Genomic DNA, 16,827 nt, shown 5'->3' with positions numbered 1-16,827 from the left:
CAGGAGGATTTCTGAGTTCGAGGCCAGCCTGGTCTACAGAGTGAGTTCCAGGACAGCCAGGGCTACACAGAGAAACCCTGTCTCGAAAAAAAAAAAAAAAAAGAAAGAAAAAGATTATAAAAGACGTTTGTTTGAAATGCTGTCACATTTGCTCCATGTGTAACATTGAATACTGGAAAATACAAGTAGTTCAATGTCCGAAGAAATTTAAAGACTATTGTAGAAAGATAGCAGCTTCCTTAAGAGTCAGGATAACTTGTGCTTGTTTGATGAACAGTACATACATGGAATAAATATTATTACTTGCACCGTGAGTCCTCCCTGCCCCACCTTCCTTCCGTCTGCCTCCACAAGTGCTGGGATGGATCCTAGCGATTCAAACACAATATGCAGGCGCACTACAACTGAGCTATGTCTCCAGCCCAGCGTTTTATTTTTTACAATGCATGCATTTACTTAGTGTACACGGTTATTTTGTTTGGGGACTATAGCTAAGGTGCTACAGAGCTTGAGGTAGGTGAAGCTCGTGCACGGTGGATGGAGCACACACAGTTGCTGCATGATGTGCACTGTCACTGTTTCCCTTTCATGTAGAGGACTTGTCTTTGACACGCTCTATGGAAATCTTTTGAAAGTCGATGCCTATGGAAACCTCTTGGTGTGTGCACATGGATTTAACTTCATAAGAGGGTGAGTACAGAGAGCCCTTAGCCTCTTGGGGGTGGGGGTGGGGGTAAGGGTGGGGGTTGGGGGGTGTGCACGCACATGTTCATGTGCCCCAGAAATGCTCCATCTTATTTTATTTATTATTATTGTGTGTTTTATTATTATTGTGTGTATGTATGTGGAGTGTGCACTGGTCACAGGTCAGAGGACAGCTTTTAGAAGTTAGTGCTTTCTTTCCATTGTGGCTTCCTTCCAGGGATTGCCTTTAGTCATCAGGTTTGCACAGTGAGTTCCTGCAGTAGCCCTTGCTGCCTTGTTTTTTGAGCCAGAGACTCAGGGGATGCGGGCAGTTTGGCTAGGCCAGATGGTCAGTGAGCCTGAGAATTGAGCAGCCTCTACCTCCCCAGAGCTGATTGCAGGCGTGTGCCTCTATACCCTGGTTTAACACGTGGGTTCTCAGACTCGCCTCAGGTCCTTATATGGCAAGCACCTTACCTGTCATTGTCTCTGTAGCTCCTCTAATAACTTAGTAGGTAAATGACATAACACTGTCTGCACAGGTCCTTTAATCATTGAGTCATCCCTTTATATAAGCATAGCTAAGGTATTAGTAATTATATTTTGTTTTTGTCTTCTAGTTAGCACCCAAAAAGTTAATTTTGAAGCTTGCTAAAAAATTACACTTTAGACTTAGTTTTATACTTAAGTTCTAAGATACTTGTTTGTTTGTTTTCCCTGAGACAGTTTCTCAGGGAATTTCTGGCTGTTCTGTAACTCATTTTGTAGACCAGGCTGGCTTTGAACTCACAAAGGAGGCTCCTGTCTCCTAACTGCTAGGATTAAACCTGATGCCTGGTTTATTTTTCCTTTTTAATACAGAAGAAATACACACATAAATGTCATTTGAAAACTTTTGAAGTATATAGCAATTTAAATGATTGAAATTTTTATTAACTACTACATTTTGATCTTTGAGCAAATATTTTCAGACATTGGTATAATGAAATTTTTTTTGTTTGGGTTTTGTGGGTTTTTTTTTTTTTTTTTTTTTTGGTTTTTTGAGACAGGGTTTCTCTGTGTAGCCCTGGCTGTCCTAGAACTCACTTTGTAGACCAGGCTGGCCTTAGCCTCGAACTCAGAAATCTGCCTGCCTCTGCCTCCCAAGTGCTGGGATTAAAGGTGTGCACCACCATTGTCTGGCCATAATGAAAACATCTTAAAACACAGGGTTAAAAGTATAATGTACCCTAAATACAAGGTAGTGCTGGGCACAGTCATGCCTACCTGTAATACCAACTCCTCTGAAAGCTAAGAGAGGAGGAGCTTTGAATTCAGGAGCTCTGTGCCAGTGCCTGGGTAATATAATGAGACCCGTCTCAGAAATCAGAAAAGATGGGGGAGAAAGGCTCCGTATTAACATCAGCACTGTGAGGCAGAGGTGGGCAGATCTCCGCATGTTCAAGGCCAGCCTACTCTTCATAATGAATTCCAGGATAGCCAAGGCTACATAGAGAGAGACCCTTCCTCAAAATAAATAAATAAAGTAATAAAGTAATAAATAAATAGAAGATGGCAAGATGGGGTGGTAGAAGACAGCTGTAGTAGACACTTACTCAGTTATACGGGCCTGGGTCTGATCTACAGCACTGTAAAAGGAAGAAAGGAGGGAGGGAGGGGGTAAGGACGGAGGAAAGGTAGTGGTCTTAAAACAGATAACTTATATTTATAATATCTTCACTGTCTTTGCTAATTTGGGAGTTTCCTCTTTAGTAAGCAGTAAAATATGTTATAAATATTTAAGTATCTACTTTTTTTGGTGAAACATCTAAGGGTTGTTTTATTTTTAAAAAACACAGTTTGGGGGGTGGAGAAATGGCTCAGTGAGTAAATGCACTTGCTGTGCTTACATAGAACCTGGGGTCCATTTCTAGACCCCCACATGGTGGCTTACAACTATCTGTAACTCCAGCTCCAGGGTATCTGCTGCCCTCCTGGCCTTCACAAGCACCCAGCATGCACATGATGCATATACACACATAAATGCAGGCAGAACAATGCATACATAGTAATCTAAAAACAAAGAAAAGTAAAAAAATAGAATGTGACATTTGGGTCATAACTACAACTTGAAATGAAAACATATTATGCTTTCATGTAATTTTCCTGAATTATTTATTCCTGATGGGAAACTGCTAAAGTCATAATAGTCACATTGGAATAATTAAAGACAGTGGTTTTGGCAACACTTGTTGTAAGAGACATAGACTAACTGAAATTGTGTCAGAACATCCTTTTAAGTCTGAGGTCATAGCAGTATCCCACTTAGAACTGAAGCAATTGCACAGTACTGTTGAGCAAGCCTTATTGCATAACACAGGCTCAGAGGTGTCTCAGATGTATATGGTACAGTTGAAGTAAAGTGAAGATGACCTTGACCTCTCAGAGCAGGCCAGGAAGGCTACACGCACCTTCTGGTGCTGTAAAGGATGCTTTTGTGTCAGGAAGCAGGATGTCGATGGACCATGATGACATGCAGTATCGCCGACCTAAGCTGCTCATGTTCAGACACTATCACTGGGAAGGAGCCCAGTGAAAATGAACTAAGGTTCTGTTTGTGTCTGAGAAGGGATTTCATTGTTTTGGCTATGAGTTGAAAGTAAGGCAGAGGGGGAAAAATGAGAAGCAATTCAGTAAATTCATTTTATAACCACTCTTAGAATACAAGATGCACAGGCCTAAGCTGGGGGTAGAGGTCCACTTCTGTAATCCTGGCAGGAGTCCATAAGCAGTTCAGGTCATCCCTGGCTACATAGGCCAGTCTAGACTACATGAGATTTTATATCAAACAACAACAAAAAAGGTCTTATCAACCTGTTGCAGGAAATATTAAAAAAGTCAACCCTCCATCTCTCCTGCCCCACCGGCCTGTGTTCCTGCTGTAGTACCGATACTGGCGGGCCACAACACTATGTCTGGGTGGAGTCTCGCTTGCTCGGCCGTGTTCTCACTGCTGAGCTATTCTCTCCCAGCTAGCAAGTTCATCTCGCTTCCATACAGTGCCCCACACACCCCACGATGAGCCATCTCAACACCTAGTTACCCAGTAGAAACATGACTCTTAAAGCTTAATTATCCAGTTAGATTTATATAACAATAAGACTACAGTTTACAAAATGCCAATACAATAATTTCAGGGCCAATTGATACTGATAAAACTTTAACTCAATTATTATAACCTTTAAATAACACCACGTCCTCATCTATTCTGGTTCTTCTCCCTCCTCCCTCTCTGTCTCCACAACTCTTAGCTCCTCCTCCCTTTTCCTGTCCAATCACAAGCCTGCCACTGCCCTAATATGATTGGACAGAGAAAATCCTGCAACATTTCACCCTTTCTGTTTAATTAAAAAAAAAAAAAAGACTCTCAAAATATAAGTTGAACACAGCTATTATCATTTTGTAAATTATATGGTATAAGATAGACCTAATACTAAGCCCACATCAACCTGCTATACATAAAGTTTCAATGTAGCTTCTTTGGAAATACTTTTGGTAGTATTTCAAAAATAAGTCATTTGTGGGTAAACGTAGATTCATTTACGCTTAGTGCAAAAGGAAAAGATATTAGGGAGAAAATGAACATGGTGGGACATTTCAGTTTTTAAGGTGTGGTGGCAATGAGCTAGAAAGGAGGTCAGCGTCCATCTAGCTTTGTCACACCTTGTTAGCCTGGGGCTGCGGGTCACAAAACATGCCAGTGTTCCTTCCAACTCCAAGTAGACTATTTTTTGTTTTTTTTTTCTGATATGTATGATGCATTGTCTTCCCCTGACCGGGAATGCGATGACTAACCTAGTTATCAGTCAGTCTGAGTTGTGATTGCCACAGCAGCTGCACCGGTGATTGTCTAAGCCAGCCTTCACTCACTGGCTGGAGGGAGGGCAATGCTAGTGTTGCCCCCTTCTGCCAGAAAGCCAAAGAGATGGCTTTCTACTTAGTCTTGAATTGATTAGAAACTTTGTTTCATAAGGATGATGAAAGGGGTTACTAACCAAGAAACTACTATGATTTTATGGTCCTTACTAGAGTCCATACCATTTGAAGTTAAGTAACTTAAGTAGGAATTTACCCAACTTACACTGTGTATAAGCTTTATAGTTGTTTTCTTTGTCTTTGTGGGGATGTATGTGCAGGTGTGTTCTCAGTCACTCTCCAGCTTATTTGAGGTACTGTCCTTGCTTTTGCTTGAATGGTGAGCCAGAGTTCCACTCGACCGTCTCCACCCTTCTTTCTTCTTTCCCCATGGCTAGGGTTACAGGCACACTCTGCAGTGCTTGGCACTTACGTGGGCATTGGGATTCTAAACAAAAGTTCCTCCTTGTGTCTGCATGGCAAGCACTTTACTGATAGGGCTGGCCTTGCAAATTAAGTAGGTCAGGTCAGAAGTTGGCCCGCTTTCAGTAAAGAGGAACAGAGAAAAGCACAGCTCAGACGGTAAGGAAGGCTTGCTCTTTGTTCTACACTTCATCCAGAAGAGGAAGTGTCTGCTTAGGTGTTGCAGCAGAGGCCAGCACACCAGCACCGACAGGAATCCTTTCTAGGTTGTCCTTGCCTCTCTTCACAGTCACTTCCTTCTGCTTTTAGACTTATTTATTTTAAAATTTTATTTATTTGTTTTGAGACAGGGCTTCCCTGTGTCACCCTGGCTAGCCTGGCTGCCAGCGCTGGGATTCCAGGGTGAGCACCTGTTCATGCATTCGTCTCCTTAAACATTTGAAGCTCAGTAGTTCCCCTTCAGTCCTAAGTTCCCCACGGCCTTCTTGTAGAGGTTGGGTTGTGTGTTCTTAAGTTACCTCCCTAGCACAGGGAGAGCCCTGGGTGCTGTCTATAAAGAGAGCTGTTTAAGGGCTCATCCTGAGCCTGTTCACAGCTGCTCGGATTTAATATGTGAACTCTTGTCTTTCACATAGCCATCAACATATTTTAATAAAACATTGAATAGTGATGATTTCCTACAGTTGTTAACTTTTTGTATATCAATTAATTTTTTTTTTACATTTTCTTACAGACCAGAAACTAGAGAGCAATATCCAAATAAATTTATCCAACGAGATGACACTGAGCGGTTTTACATTCTGAACACACTGTTCAATCTCCCAGGTAGACACCTCTGCTTACTATGCACACTGCCCCTTTGTCCCAGGACCATGTGTTCCAGGAAGCTGAGTAAATCAGCTTGATTATGGTACTTACAGCTTATTAATACCTTTTCTTCATTTTCAGAGACCTACCTGTTGGCCTGCCTAGTAGATTTTTTTACTAATTGTCCCAGATACACCAGGTATGTTTATATTACAATTTTCTTCATCCAGTTGATTTTTAAATTAATGTACAGGGTTTTAGAGAACTGGCCATTGTAGGTCTTTTCTGCTTTTCTAAAGTGAATTTAGTGCTAGTGAGAGATGCCACATTGCCAGCCTGAGAGATGGACAGCGCCAGCAGCTCCATGCAGGCTCTCACCTCCCACACGGCCCCTCTCCTTGCCAGTGTGCTGCAGCCATGTTTGGAAGGGACCACTTGTGACTGGGATTGAAGACGGCCAGCAGAGGTGCTAATTGTGACAGCTGAGTGGGAGGTTTGTGTGATGCTTACTGTCCAAGCAGAGTTGCACTGAAACCCCCGACTCATTTCACAGCAGCTGCCCAGGAGCCATCCCGGGTGCTCATGTAGCCTCATTCCCAGGCCCAGCAAGAGCTCACCAAGGAATAAAATAGTGTTCATTTTCCGTAAAGCAAAAATTTGCCTAAGTCTTGCACAGGTTAGCCTTTCCTTTTGGGGAGATGTGTGGCCATTGCTTGATGTGTAACAGCCTTCTGTGTTAGAGTCTGCTAACTTCGTATCTGAGGCCTTACCCACTTGAGGGCATTTTGGTGGAAAGTGGAATCCAGATAGAACTGAACGGTGCCTTTGTACCTAGGGACAATGCAGAAAGGTCAGGGAGGGAGAGCCTAGGTTCTAAATGTCTGCTCAGTGAGGACCTACCTGTTTCTAAAAGTGAGGAACTCGGTATTTTGGGACCTTGGCCTTTTAATTCCATCCTGTAAATTATCCTGTCTCATTGTGTTTGCACACAGTTATTATATTCCATATATCAATATTCTGGCCATTTTAATGCTCAAATGCATTTTGATTAGGGAGCGATTCCCTAGCTAACCACAGCCTGTACCACGTGATGGGAACCTTGGGTCCCTTGGTCATTTCATTCACCGTCTGTCATGTTCTTTTCATCTTTCTGTAGTTGTGACACAGGATTTAAAGATGGGGACCTCTTCATGTCCTACCGTAGTATGTTCCAGGATGTAAGAGACGCAGTGGACTGGGTCCATTACAAGGTATTCGGAGCTGCTGCCTTACCTCCTCTCCCAGCATGCATCTGTGCTCTGATACTAACTGCAAGTGGGCATGTGCACCTAGAGCAGAATGCTCCTTCTTTTAAAAAAGAACGTGGAGAGGGCCTGGAGAGATGGCGCAGAGACTAAGAGCACTGGATGCTCTTGCAGAGAACCTTGATTCAGTTCCTAGCACCCCTACAGCAGCAGGCACTCATGTGGTACACAGACATGGACACAGGCAAAACATTTACTCTCGTACACATTAACAGAAAAATAAATTCTCTTAAATGCTTTTTTTTCACCTTTAAAAGGAGTTAAGAGAAATTTGCCTCTTATGTTTATTCTTGTCTGACCATACTGACAGTGTTCTTTAGCCTTGAGGCTCAGCTTTTAAATTTTATTGTTTGCATTTCTGAAAAGTATTTAGAAGAATTTTAGTATATGAAATTATACTTACATCTTCTGTGTATGTTGGTCCATTTAAATTTTGTTCAAATAACTCCCACTAGTTAATATTGGATTTATATTTACTATAAACTTTAATAAACTATGAAAAGTTTTAATTTTCAATTTAAAATGTGAATAATTTTATATTTGAAGTCTTTTTTTGTCTAACATTTTTCATTTTGGTAAACAGAATATTTATTTGTTTGATAGTCACTACAAGTTTTTTAGTAAAAGTTAACAGTGGACTTACAGGTCAAGTGTGGTGGTCTACTCCACAGTCCGGCACTGTCCAGGTTCAAGGCTAACCTGGGTTACAACGTAAAGCTTTGTTTCAGACAATCAATCTTGATTTGTGAGATGGACATGATATCCTAAATCTGTAATCTTAGTACTTAGGGGGCAAAGGCAGGAAGATGAGTCAGCCGGGGCTATAGAGCAAGAACTTAAAAAATAAAAATAAAAAGGAAACAACCCCCCTGGTTTTATTCTTCTTTCTCTTCCTCCCAGGGCTCCCTTAAGGAGAAGACAGTTGAAAATCTTGAGAAGTATGTCGTCAAGGATGTAAGTATGGAAGAGGGAAACAGGTCTGCATGGTGGCTCCTTTTGCCTTGTAAAGACATGAAGGCCAAGCCTGTTTATCATGACGTAGATGAGGAAAGTCACTTGCAGCATAGTCACAAAAAATGTCTGCCAGCATGTAGTTTCACTTGTTTTCCCTGTTTTCTGAGAGACAAGACTTTGTATTTAATGTTTTAGCTCTAATTATCGCAGCTAGACGGTACTGTGTGCACAGCACCATGCAGTGATTGATACCTTACACTATGTAAGCTTCATCAACTATGAGTTAGAGGCTACTGTTACTTTTTAAAGATGCAGAATAAAGAAATGCTTAAATGTCATGTGGAAGGTCACACAGTTAGAAGGTCAGTCATTGGCCAAGAATAACACCCAAGTCTTTTCTTTTTCTTTTTCTTTTCTTTCTTTTTTTTTTTTTTTTTTGAGACAGGGTTTCTCTGTGTAGTCCTGGCTGTCCTGGAACTCACTCTGTAGACCAGGCTGGCCTTGAACTCAGAAATCCGTCTGCCTCTGCCTCTGCCTCCTGAGTGCTGGGATTAAAGGTGTGCGCCACCACGCTCAGCTGTCACACCCAAATCTTAAGCATTGCAGATGATCCATTAAAAAGTGTGCACGGGTCTGACTGACTTAAGTGTCTTTACCCTGTTAGCAAAGAATAAATACTGAGCACAGCTTTAAGATACATTAAAGACTCGTGGGTATCTTAAATAGCTGGAGTTCATGGTATTTTTTACTAATTTAAAAACTTTTTATAGTTATGCTGCAGTATTAATGTTACTGTTAAAGGAATGTTTGTGGAGCACATAGGAAGTATAGATGTGCATGCATATGTGTGTACAATCTCAACTTTTCTGTAAGGCTATGTTGTTTAAAACATGAAGTCACGGGCTGGTGAGCTACCTCCACCTGGCCCCTCCATGTACGTGCACACCCCACAGAGATCGATAACTAAAAATAATGAGAAAAGACATTTATCCACATATGGAATCCTAAGATATAGTAACATACTTTTCTATAGAGTAAAAACAAATGCAGTAATAATGTCTCTGGGTTTATGCCACCATCCCTTCCCCTCCTGTCAAACTGCCACCTGCCACCCCCACTTCCTTTCCATTATTGCTTCAAGAAAAAAACCATTGAACAGTTGGACCCAGTTTGTGCAAAGGAGCCTTCTTGTGAAAAGTGGTGCTTTTGTTTCTAGGCACATGAACTGTTAGAGTTTCCTTATTTTTCTTCAGTTGAGTGTGGATATTTCTAGGTAGCACCTGTACCTATTGTTATATTCTGCAAAGTTTAATGAAGCCACAGTGTGTACAGTAGCAGAATATTTAATAATCTTCATATAGAATTTTAGTACAGTTTGAAAATCATGTTCTGAACTTCAGTGTAGGTAAATCCCATACTTTAGGAATCACAAAGTAATTTAAACTCTTTCCTGAGGCAGACATGAAGATGGTAAAGATCTCATACTAATGGCCATATACTTATTTATGTAGAGTACATACTGTATATGTTAATACTTTTAAAACTTAATAATGTAGATTTTTAAATGCAGATTTCTGAAATCAACCAATTAATCCTTAAAAAGGCTGTTACCCTGTTCCTCTGTGGTCAGAGTTTGAGTCTGTGACAACCGACACTGACATCCTCTGTCACTGTTTCACCATTTCAGGGCAAGTTGCCGTTGCTTCTGAGCCGAATGAAGGAAGTAGGGAAAGTGTTTCTGGCTACTAACAGTGACTATAAGTACACAGATGTAAGTACTTAGTGTCTGTATCTGCTTCTCTAGGGCGGGTGTTGACCCAGAGGACTGGGAAGCCAGTGAGGAGGGCTAACAGTGCATAGGACAACAGACATGCTGGACTTACTGCAGTTTTTCCTAAGCATCCTTTTTGACTTTTATAGTGGCTATTTAAAAGTTTTAATTTGGGAAGTTATTTAAAGGGTTTGTGTTAATATAATGACTTCTCTACCTTTTAAGAGCATTATTTATGTATATCTGAGAAATCACAGTCTTTCTTTTACATCCTCTTGCTGTTGGAAATCCTGTAATGAAAGGTGATAACAATCTTTTGAATCTTAGAAATCAAAATTTACCACCTCTTAATATTTAAATTTTAAAAAATGATGGTTAAAGGATACAGAAGGGGAGAAACAAACCCACAAAGTCCAAATTTAAACACCTTACTTTGCTGATGCAATTGTAGGCTAAAATCCTAGCAAAAAGTTCTGCCCCTGCCCCAGTGCACTGAAATAAAATGCAGTGCGCCAGCTTGTGGGAGTCACTGCTTTTCTCTGAGCCCCATGTTTCTTATCTCCACACGTGACTTCAGGAGAGCTGTCTGGGGAAGGTGGGGAACGAGTGTCTGTGCCCTTCCTGAGAAGCAGGCAGCCTTTGCCCGATGAAGCATTAGTTTTTAACTTCCTCTGCCGTGATTTCATGAGCTATGGAGAAGATAAGGATGCCGCTCATCTCACATGTAGAAAGCTTGTGTCTGTCTTGAGCAGAAGTCACATGTGCACCTTTCTCTTTCCCCAGAAAATCATGACTTACCTGTTTGATTTCCCGCATGGCCCCAAGGTATTATAGTAATTTATTATATGTCATTTTTTAAACTAATTTACTATACCTTGTATTAACTAATAATGAATCCATTTAATCCTCCTAGAAAATCCTAGTTTTAGAAGGCCTAGTGTTTAATCAGCATTGAAAGAAGTAATCCAGGGCTAGCAGAATTAAAAATCTCCAGTAATCTAAATATTTAATAGATAGAAATAAAATGAATGTTTATGTAGTCTGTAGTGAATAGGATTAAGATAAGTTTTCAAGCAGAATTGTGTGTGTTGTGAGGAGTCATAGATTGCGGGTGATGCTAGTTTAACAGAAACATGATGTAATGTGAACATCTTTGACAGTTTCTAGATAGTTACTGTTAAGTGCTGCACTGAGAAAGAGGCTAACTTTGGTGTTTAAGTCTTTCTCTGGTATGACCACACTTAGACTAAAGAACAAAGCCTGCAGCTTAGTCACACACTTAAGAATTTTAATCCTTGGCTTCCATGAGTAAGCTTCAGCAAATACTAAAATTACATTGTGTAGTACTCCTCAGGCTGGCTTGAAAAGGTTAGCACCATAGTTCCATCTCAGAATGCCAAGAGTGTGAGTCGGCATAGATGCCATCTCTGGGATGAGCTGAGAGGCCAGTGGCAACCTAGAGCAGTCGGTCTGAGAACAAATAGAACCTCCCTAGTTTGTCCCTTGAATTGTAGCTTTCATCTGCCTAGCTTTTCTCATACTTCATGTTTAAAAGCACTGTGAAATAAATTACTATACTTCAGAGATAAATAATTCACACTGTGGAGTTATCAAAGCCAATCATTACTCACACTGTCAGCTCCCAAAAACCTTATTCTAAACTTCCTTGTTGTTGATGACTTAAGTCTGAGGGGTGTGTGACGTGACTGTGCTGACTCTGTCCCCAGCCCGGGAGCTCCCACCGGCCGTGGCAGTCCTACTTTGACCTGATTTTGGTGGATGCTCGGAAACCACTCTTTTTTGGAGAAGGCACAGTGCTGCGTCAGGTGGACACTGTAAGTGAGAAGGCAGTGTGTTCTAGGACGTGCTCCTTCATGCTCACCTTCCCACGGCCCTCTTCTACCTTAGTGGCCGTAACTTCTCTCTTGAAGTTGGGAGTGTGATCTTACTGACCTAGCCCAACAGAGTTTGAGAAGAATGGGTGCTTGGGTCAGGTAGTGGCGTGGGAGAGAGTGCGGTCAAATGCCACAAAATTTCAGTCTTTATTCTCTCTACCCAGAAAACTGGAAAACTGAAAATTGGCACCTACACGGGCCCCCTGCAGCACGGCATTGTCTACTCAGGAGGTGAGTGAGCCATCTGTCTGTCTCCCTTTGTTCTGGGCACCTCTGCATGGTGAGCTTTGGCTTCACTGTGAAAATTCTCAGCAGAGTACCACATAACAGGACCAGAAATGTCATCTCCTGAGTCATCTGCAAGGAAAGCCAGGAGGGTTAACTTTTACTGAAAAGATCCTTCTGTCCTCTGTTGAGGGTTTGTCTCAGTTCTGAAACCATTTGGGATATTTTTTTCTTAAAGCCATGTAGCTGCATTTAATGTCCAGAGTCAGAAGCAGTTGAGTAGAGCCAACTTAATGTTAAATGTGTGATGAGAACTGGTCATGGCACCTTTGGTGGCTCTGAAGACGGACCAGAGCGAGGCCTCTCACATGCTACATAAGCACTGATACTGGGGTTCTATACTGTCTTCCTGGGATTCTTACACAGGAGCTAGGGCTTAACCTTTGTCTTTCAGAAAGGCTCCTTTCCTGTAATTATAAATGCCTTGAGCATAGATGTTGCTGTGGTGCTTTGAACGCTTTCTTTAACAGAGAAACATTCTCATTTATCCCTTGCAGGTTCATCTGATACAATCTGTGACCTGCTGGGAGCTAAGGGCAAAGACATTTTATATATTGGAGATCACATTTTTGGAGACATTCTGAAGTCAAAGAAACGGCAAGGGTGGAGAACTTTCTTGGTGATTCCTGAGCTTGCGCAGGAGCTCCACGTCTGGACTGACAAGAGTTGTAAGGACTGTCCCTCTCAGCTCGGACCTTCGCCTCACGTCTGTACCTTATGTGACGGCTTGAACTTGATTCTCTTAGAGAGACCATTACTCAGTCATCTCACACAACTCTGGAATGTGTGTGTGTGTGTGTGTGTGTGTGTGTGTGTGTGTGTGTACTGCTCAGATTCTCACACTCCTTCGAGGTAGTGTAGACTGTTTCTGCCCTGAGATGAATTACAGTAACAGTTTGTGAACTACAACATCCACTTCAGTCTGTGGTCCACACTTCTCCAACCATAGCCTGCACTCTCCTTCCTAACACTCCCTGTTTGTGATTCTGGGGCAGCAATGGCTCTGAATGCTAATAACCGGGTATTCGTGAAGACAGAAGCCAAGTTACATTCTTAAGCCAAGCCACCTCGAGTTATGTGGTACCCGCCCTTCAGTTGGGCTGCAGGTGGCTGCATATAGGCGCACCTCTCTCACTGTGGTAAGACTTAGCAGTTCTGCCAGCGTGGCCTATGTTGATGGGAACTCTGGCTTCTCTACTCAAAGTCTGCAATGCACCTTGGGCCTGTTCTCCCTTATATGAAAATGGGAGCAACAGTAGTATCTGCTCCAACCTGGGCTCTACTGAGATAGGTAGTGTACAAACACAGAAAAGGGAAACGACGGCTCTTCTTCTCAGTGACAACACAGTCAGAACGGCTCTTCTTGATTGTAAAGATGGTAGGAGTTCATTTTGTTTTTGTTTTTCAAGACAGGGTTTCTCTGTATAGCCCTGGCTGTCCTGGAACTCACTTTGTAGACCAGGATGGCCTCGAACTCAGAAATCCACCTGCCTCAGCCTTCCGAGTGCTGGGATTAAAGGCGTGTGTTACCTCGCCCGGCTTGCCCACACATTTTACACTTCCCACCTATGAAGTTGAGCAGTGATGGTAGACAAGTCACCTAATTCTTAGTCAAGGCTCAGTCAGGGTGCTTGCTGCTGAACTTGACCTGAGCTCAGTCCCCAGAATCCACATGGTGAGAACTGTCGCCCACACACTGTCCTCTGACTTCACATACCCCATGGCATGTGCAAGCCCATACACATCCACACGTAGCTGAGATTTCAGCAGTTTGAACATCATTTAAAAGCCATCATTGACAAGGTACTTTTGCTTGATTTGTGTAAAACATTTTCTTTTCCTTTCCAAACTTTAACTAGCACTCTTTGAAGAACTTCAAAGCTTGGATATTTTCTTGGCTGAACTCTACAAGTAAGTTTCCCAACTCCACAACTTATGCTCCAAAAACCACCTACCTCTCCAAGAGTGACTGACATAGGGAGGTGTGTTCTCCTAGAGATCTTTACCACGTTCTCCTCTTGTTCCCAGGCACCTGGACAGCAGTAGCAATGAGCGCCCGGACATTAGTTCCATCCAGAGACGGATTAAGGTATCCAGATGGGATTTGGGAAAAAACGTACGAAGTCAGTTGTCTGAGTCATTTTCATGTTTGATTTTATGCAGGGACTTGTATGTAGCTGGTAGCCAACAAATAGTTGCATAGCTGAGAACTTTTTTTTTTTTAGAAAGTAACTCATGACATGGACATGTGCTATGGGATGATGGGAAGCCTGTTCCGTAGCGGCTCCCGGCAGACACTCTTTGCCAGCCAAGTGATGCGCTATGCTGATCTCTATGCGGCCTCGTTCATCAACCTGCTGTACTACCCATTCAGCTACCTCTTCAGAGCTGCCCATGTCCTGGTGAGTAACGTTACTTTTGATTGACAGTTAAGATGGACCATAGAGATGCTGGCGAGATGGCCCAGTGGTGAAGAGCACTGGCTTCTCTTCCAGAGGTCCTGAGTTCAATCCCCAGCAACCACATGGTGGCTCACAACCATCTGTAATGGGATTGGATATCCTCTTCTGGTGTGTCTGCAGACAGTGACACTGGTGTATTGGTGCACACCTTTAATGCTAGTGCCTGGGAGATACTGACCTCTGATTTTGGGCTACATTGAGAGGTGCCCCACCCCCCAAAGAAAAGACTTGTTAGTGCTAATTGAAATAAATAGTTTTTGTTTGTTTTGTTTTTTTGTTTTTTCGAGACAGGGTTTCTCTATACAGCCCTGGCTTCCTGGAACTCACTTTATAGACCAGGCTGGCCTCGAACTCAGAAATCCGCCTGTCTCTGTGCTGGGATTAAAGGCGTGCGCCACCACACCTTGCGAAATAACTGTTTTTATATGTATGTCCTGATACTGCTGTTGCAGGGCAGGGCTGGCTAAGGAAGTATAAAAGCAGAACATAAGGTTTCTTTACGGATTTCCATGCTGTAGGAAGGGAGCAAAGCTTAGGTGCCCCTGCTTGGGAAACGAGAATGGTTAGCACAGCACTCACCTTCGCTCTGCCTATAGCCTGAGTGTTTGCTTTGCTCTAGATGCCGCATGAATCAACGGTGGAACACACACACGTGGATATCAATGAAATGGAGTCTCCTCTCGCCACCCGGAACCGCACGTCAGTGGATTTCAAAGACACTGACTATAAGCGACACCAGCTTACAAGGTCCATTAGTGAGATCAAGCCCCCCAACCTCTTCCCGTTGGCCCCCCAGGAGATCACACACTGCCATGATGAAGATGATGATGAAGAGGAGGAAGAGGAAGAATAAGGAGGCAGACTAGAAACCCCGAGCACCCATCAAGTCTGTCAGACTCACGGGGCGAGGGGTGGCCTGTTTGGATTCTGTTAGAGTGGGAGGACTCCATCAGAAGTCCTGGAAAGTTTGGAAAGTTTCTCAAGGCTTTAAATAATTCTAATCATAGCTACTTCAGTTTTGTGTATCTGTTGTCTGCAGATGGTTTGAAACTGTATAGGAAGAACAGGTAAAGGCAGGTGGAGTGCACACAGATTGCACCACGTGGCTTGTGATGATTTTCTGTGTCTCCTCGTCAGCGTGTCATCTGGATGTACGAAGGTAGTAAAGGGTTTCAGAACAGAGCCACGGGACTGGTAGGAAGAGGAGATCCACAAATGCTGTATACAGGCTGCACCGCTGCTTCAAACCCCACTTGTCCAGTGCATCACAGTGTTGCTAATCAGTGGAGAACTACATGCTTTCATTATCAAGTGTAGTCAGCCCTCTGTTGAGGTCAGGTTTCCTTCCGTTAGCTTTTGGGTTTCTTCGGTGGCTCTGGCAAGGCTGCTGCTGTGTCAGTTGGTGCCTTTGTGGGTTTCCTTGCTGTAGGTGATTCTAGACTGTGGGGATTGGAATTTGAGGCAGAAGTTACCATCCTTACTACATTTTTTAAAGTTGGTAGCACAAATGCTTTTTATTCTATAAAAACAATCCTTTGGGGGAAATGTACCTGAAGAGTACAGAGGAGCAAGTTCCCAGAGCAGCAGCCGCAGCATCGTGGTGTGCAGGCGCACCCTCCTCCTCGCCACAGAGACAGTCAGTCAGTTCCCGTGACAGGAAACGACCTTGTGCCCTGAGGAGAGCTTGAAGGCTGTGCCTGCTCTGCCAGTGCAGGGAGTTGTCCAGAACTTGAGTAGTGTCAGAGATTCTTGCTTTAACTTTGATTTGCTTTCTTCCATTCTTGGCCCTGGTCACTAGGGTCCTGGCTGTTCTAGAACTCAGTAAAATGTATGTCTAATGCTGACATTGGCCCTTGTGTAGTACAACTATTAGCCGTCACAGCTATTGCTCTTCAAATGGCTTTAGGGTTGGTGTTCTTTTTAAGGGAAATACATTTTCAAAATTGCTAACCATATCTGTATCACTTTTAGTTAAAAACATGCTTATGTACAGTGTTTCATGGGTATAAGGATTTTTTCACTGAGGTTTTAGGCATTTTTTAAAAAGACAAAGTTTCTCTATGTAGCCCTGGCTGTCCTGGGACGTGTTCAGCATGTAGAGCAGACTGGCCTTGAACTCAAAGAGGTGTGCCTATCTCTGCCTCCCGGGTGCTGGGCTTGTTTTAAAGTAATCATTGAAGGTATGGAACACAGCCACTTAGCCAAGGCTGTAGCTGCCAGCATTCACTGACTTTACAGTAAGTCATTTCAAGTAACGTGCATTCGGACTGAAATTTCTGGAACATATATGTGGCCCATTAGTTGTCATCTCTGTTTTTGAAATTTAGAGACTACCGTAGTCACCCTCG

General features: G+C 42.8%; 1 protein-coding gene across 7 annotated transcripts in view; it reads left to right on the top strand.

Annotated features, from left to right (window-relative positions):
- Positions 1-16,323, top strand: part of Nt5c2 (5'-nucleotidase, cytosolic II) — a 137,370-nt gene extending 121,047 nt beyond the window's left edge. For 6 of the 7 annotated variants that reach the window (XM_029472571.1, XM_021151587.2, XM_021151588.2 and 3 more), the window contains 14 exons: positions 595-690; positions 5,735-5,826; positions 5,950-6,007; positions 6,965-7,058; positions 8,013-8,066; positions 9,754-9,837; positions 10,621-10,662; positions 11,565-11,672; positions 11,897-11,963; positions 12,515-12,685; positions 13,877-13,928; positions 14,046-14,106; positions 14,243-14,419; positions 15,099-16,323. In XM_029472571.1, coding sequence (XP_029328431.1) covers positions 595-690; positions 5,735-5,826; positions 5,950-6,007; positions 6,965-7,058; positions 8,013-8,066; positions 9,754-9,837; positions 10,621-10,662; positions 11,565-11,672; positions 11,897-11,963; positions 12,515-12,685; positions 13,877-13,928; positions 14,046-14,106; positions 14,243-14,419; positions 15,099-15,332 — 1,390 coding nt within the window. In that variant the 3' untranslated portion in view covers positions 15,333-16,323. Of the gene's footprint in view, positions 1-594; positions 691-5,734; positions 5,827-5,949; positions 6,008-6,217; positions 6,302-6,964; positions 7,059-8,012; positions 8,067-9,753; positions 9,838-10,620; positions 10,663-11,564; positions 11,673-11,896; positions 11,964-12,514; positions 12,686-13,876; positions 13,929-14,045; positions 14,107-14,242; positions 14,420-15,098 lie in introns of those variants that run through there. The other variant, XM_029472574.1, reaches the window with a different exon arrangement.
- Positions 16,324-16,827: the final 504 nt, after the last annotated feature.

The sequence above is a fragment of the Mus caroli genome, chromosome 19 (genome assembly GCF_900094665.2).
Source record: "Mus caroli chromosome 19, CAROLI_EIJ_v1.1, whole genome shotgun sequence".
Taxonomy (NCBI): domain Eukaryota; kingdom Metazoa; phylum Chordata; class Mammalia; order Rodentia; family Muridae; genus Mus; species Mus caroli.
This window is presented reverse-complemented; position numbering and strand designations above follow the sequence as displayed.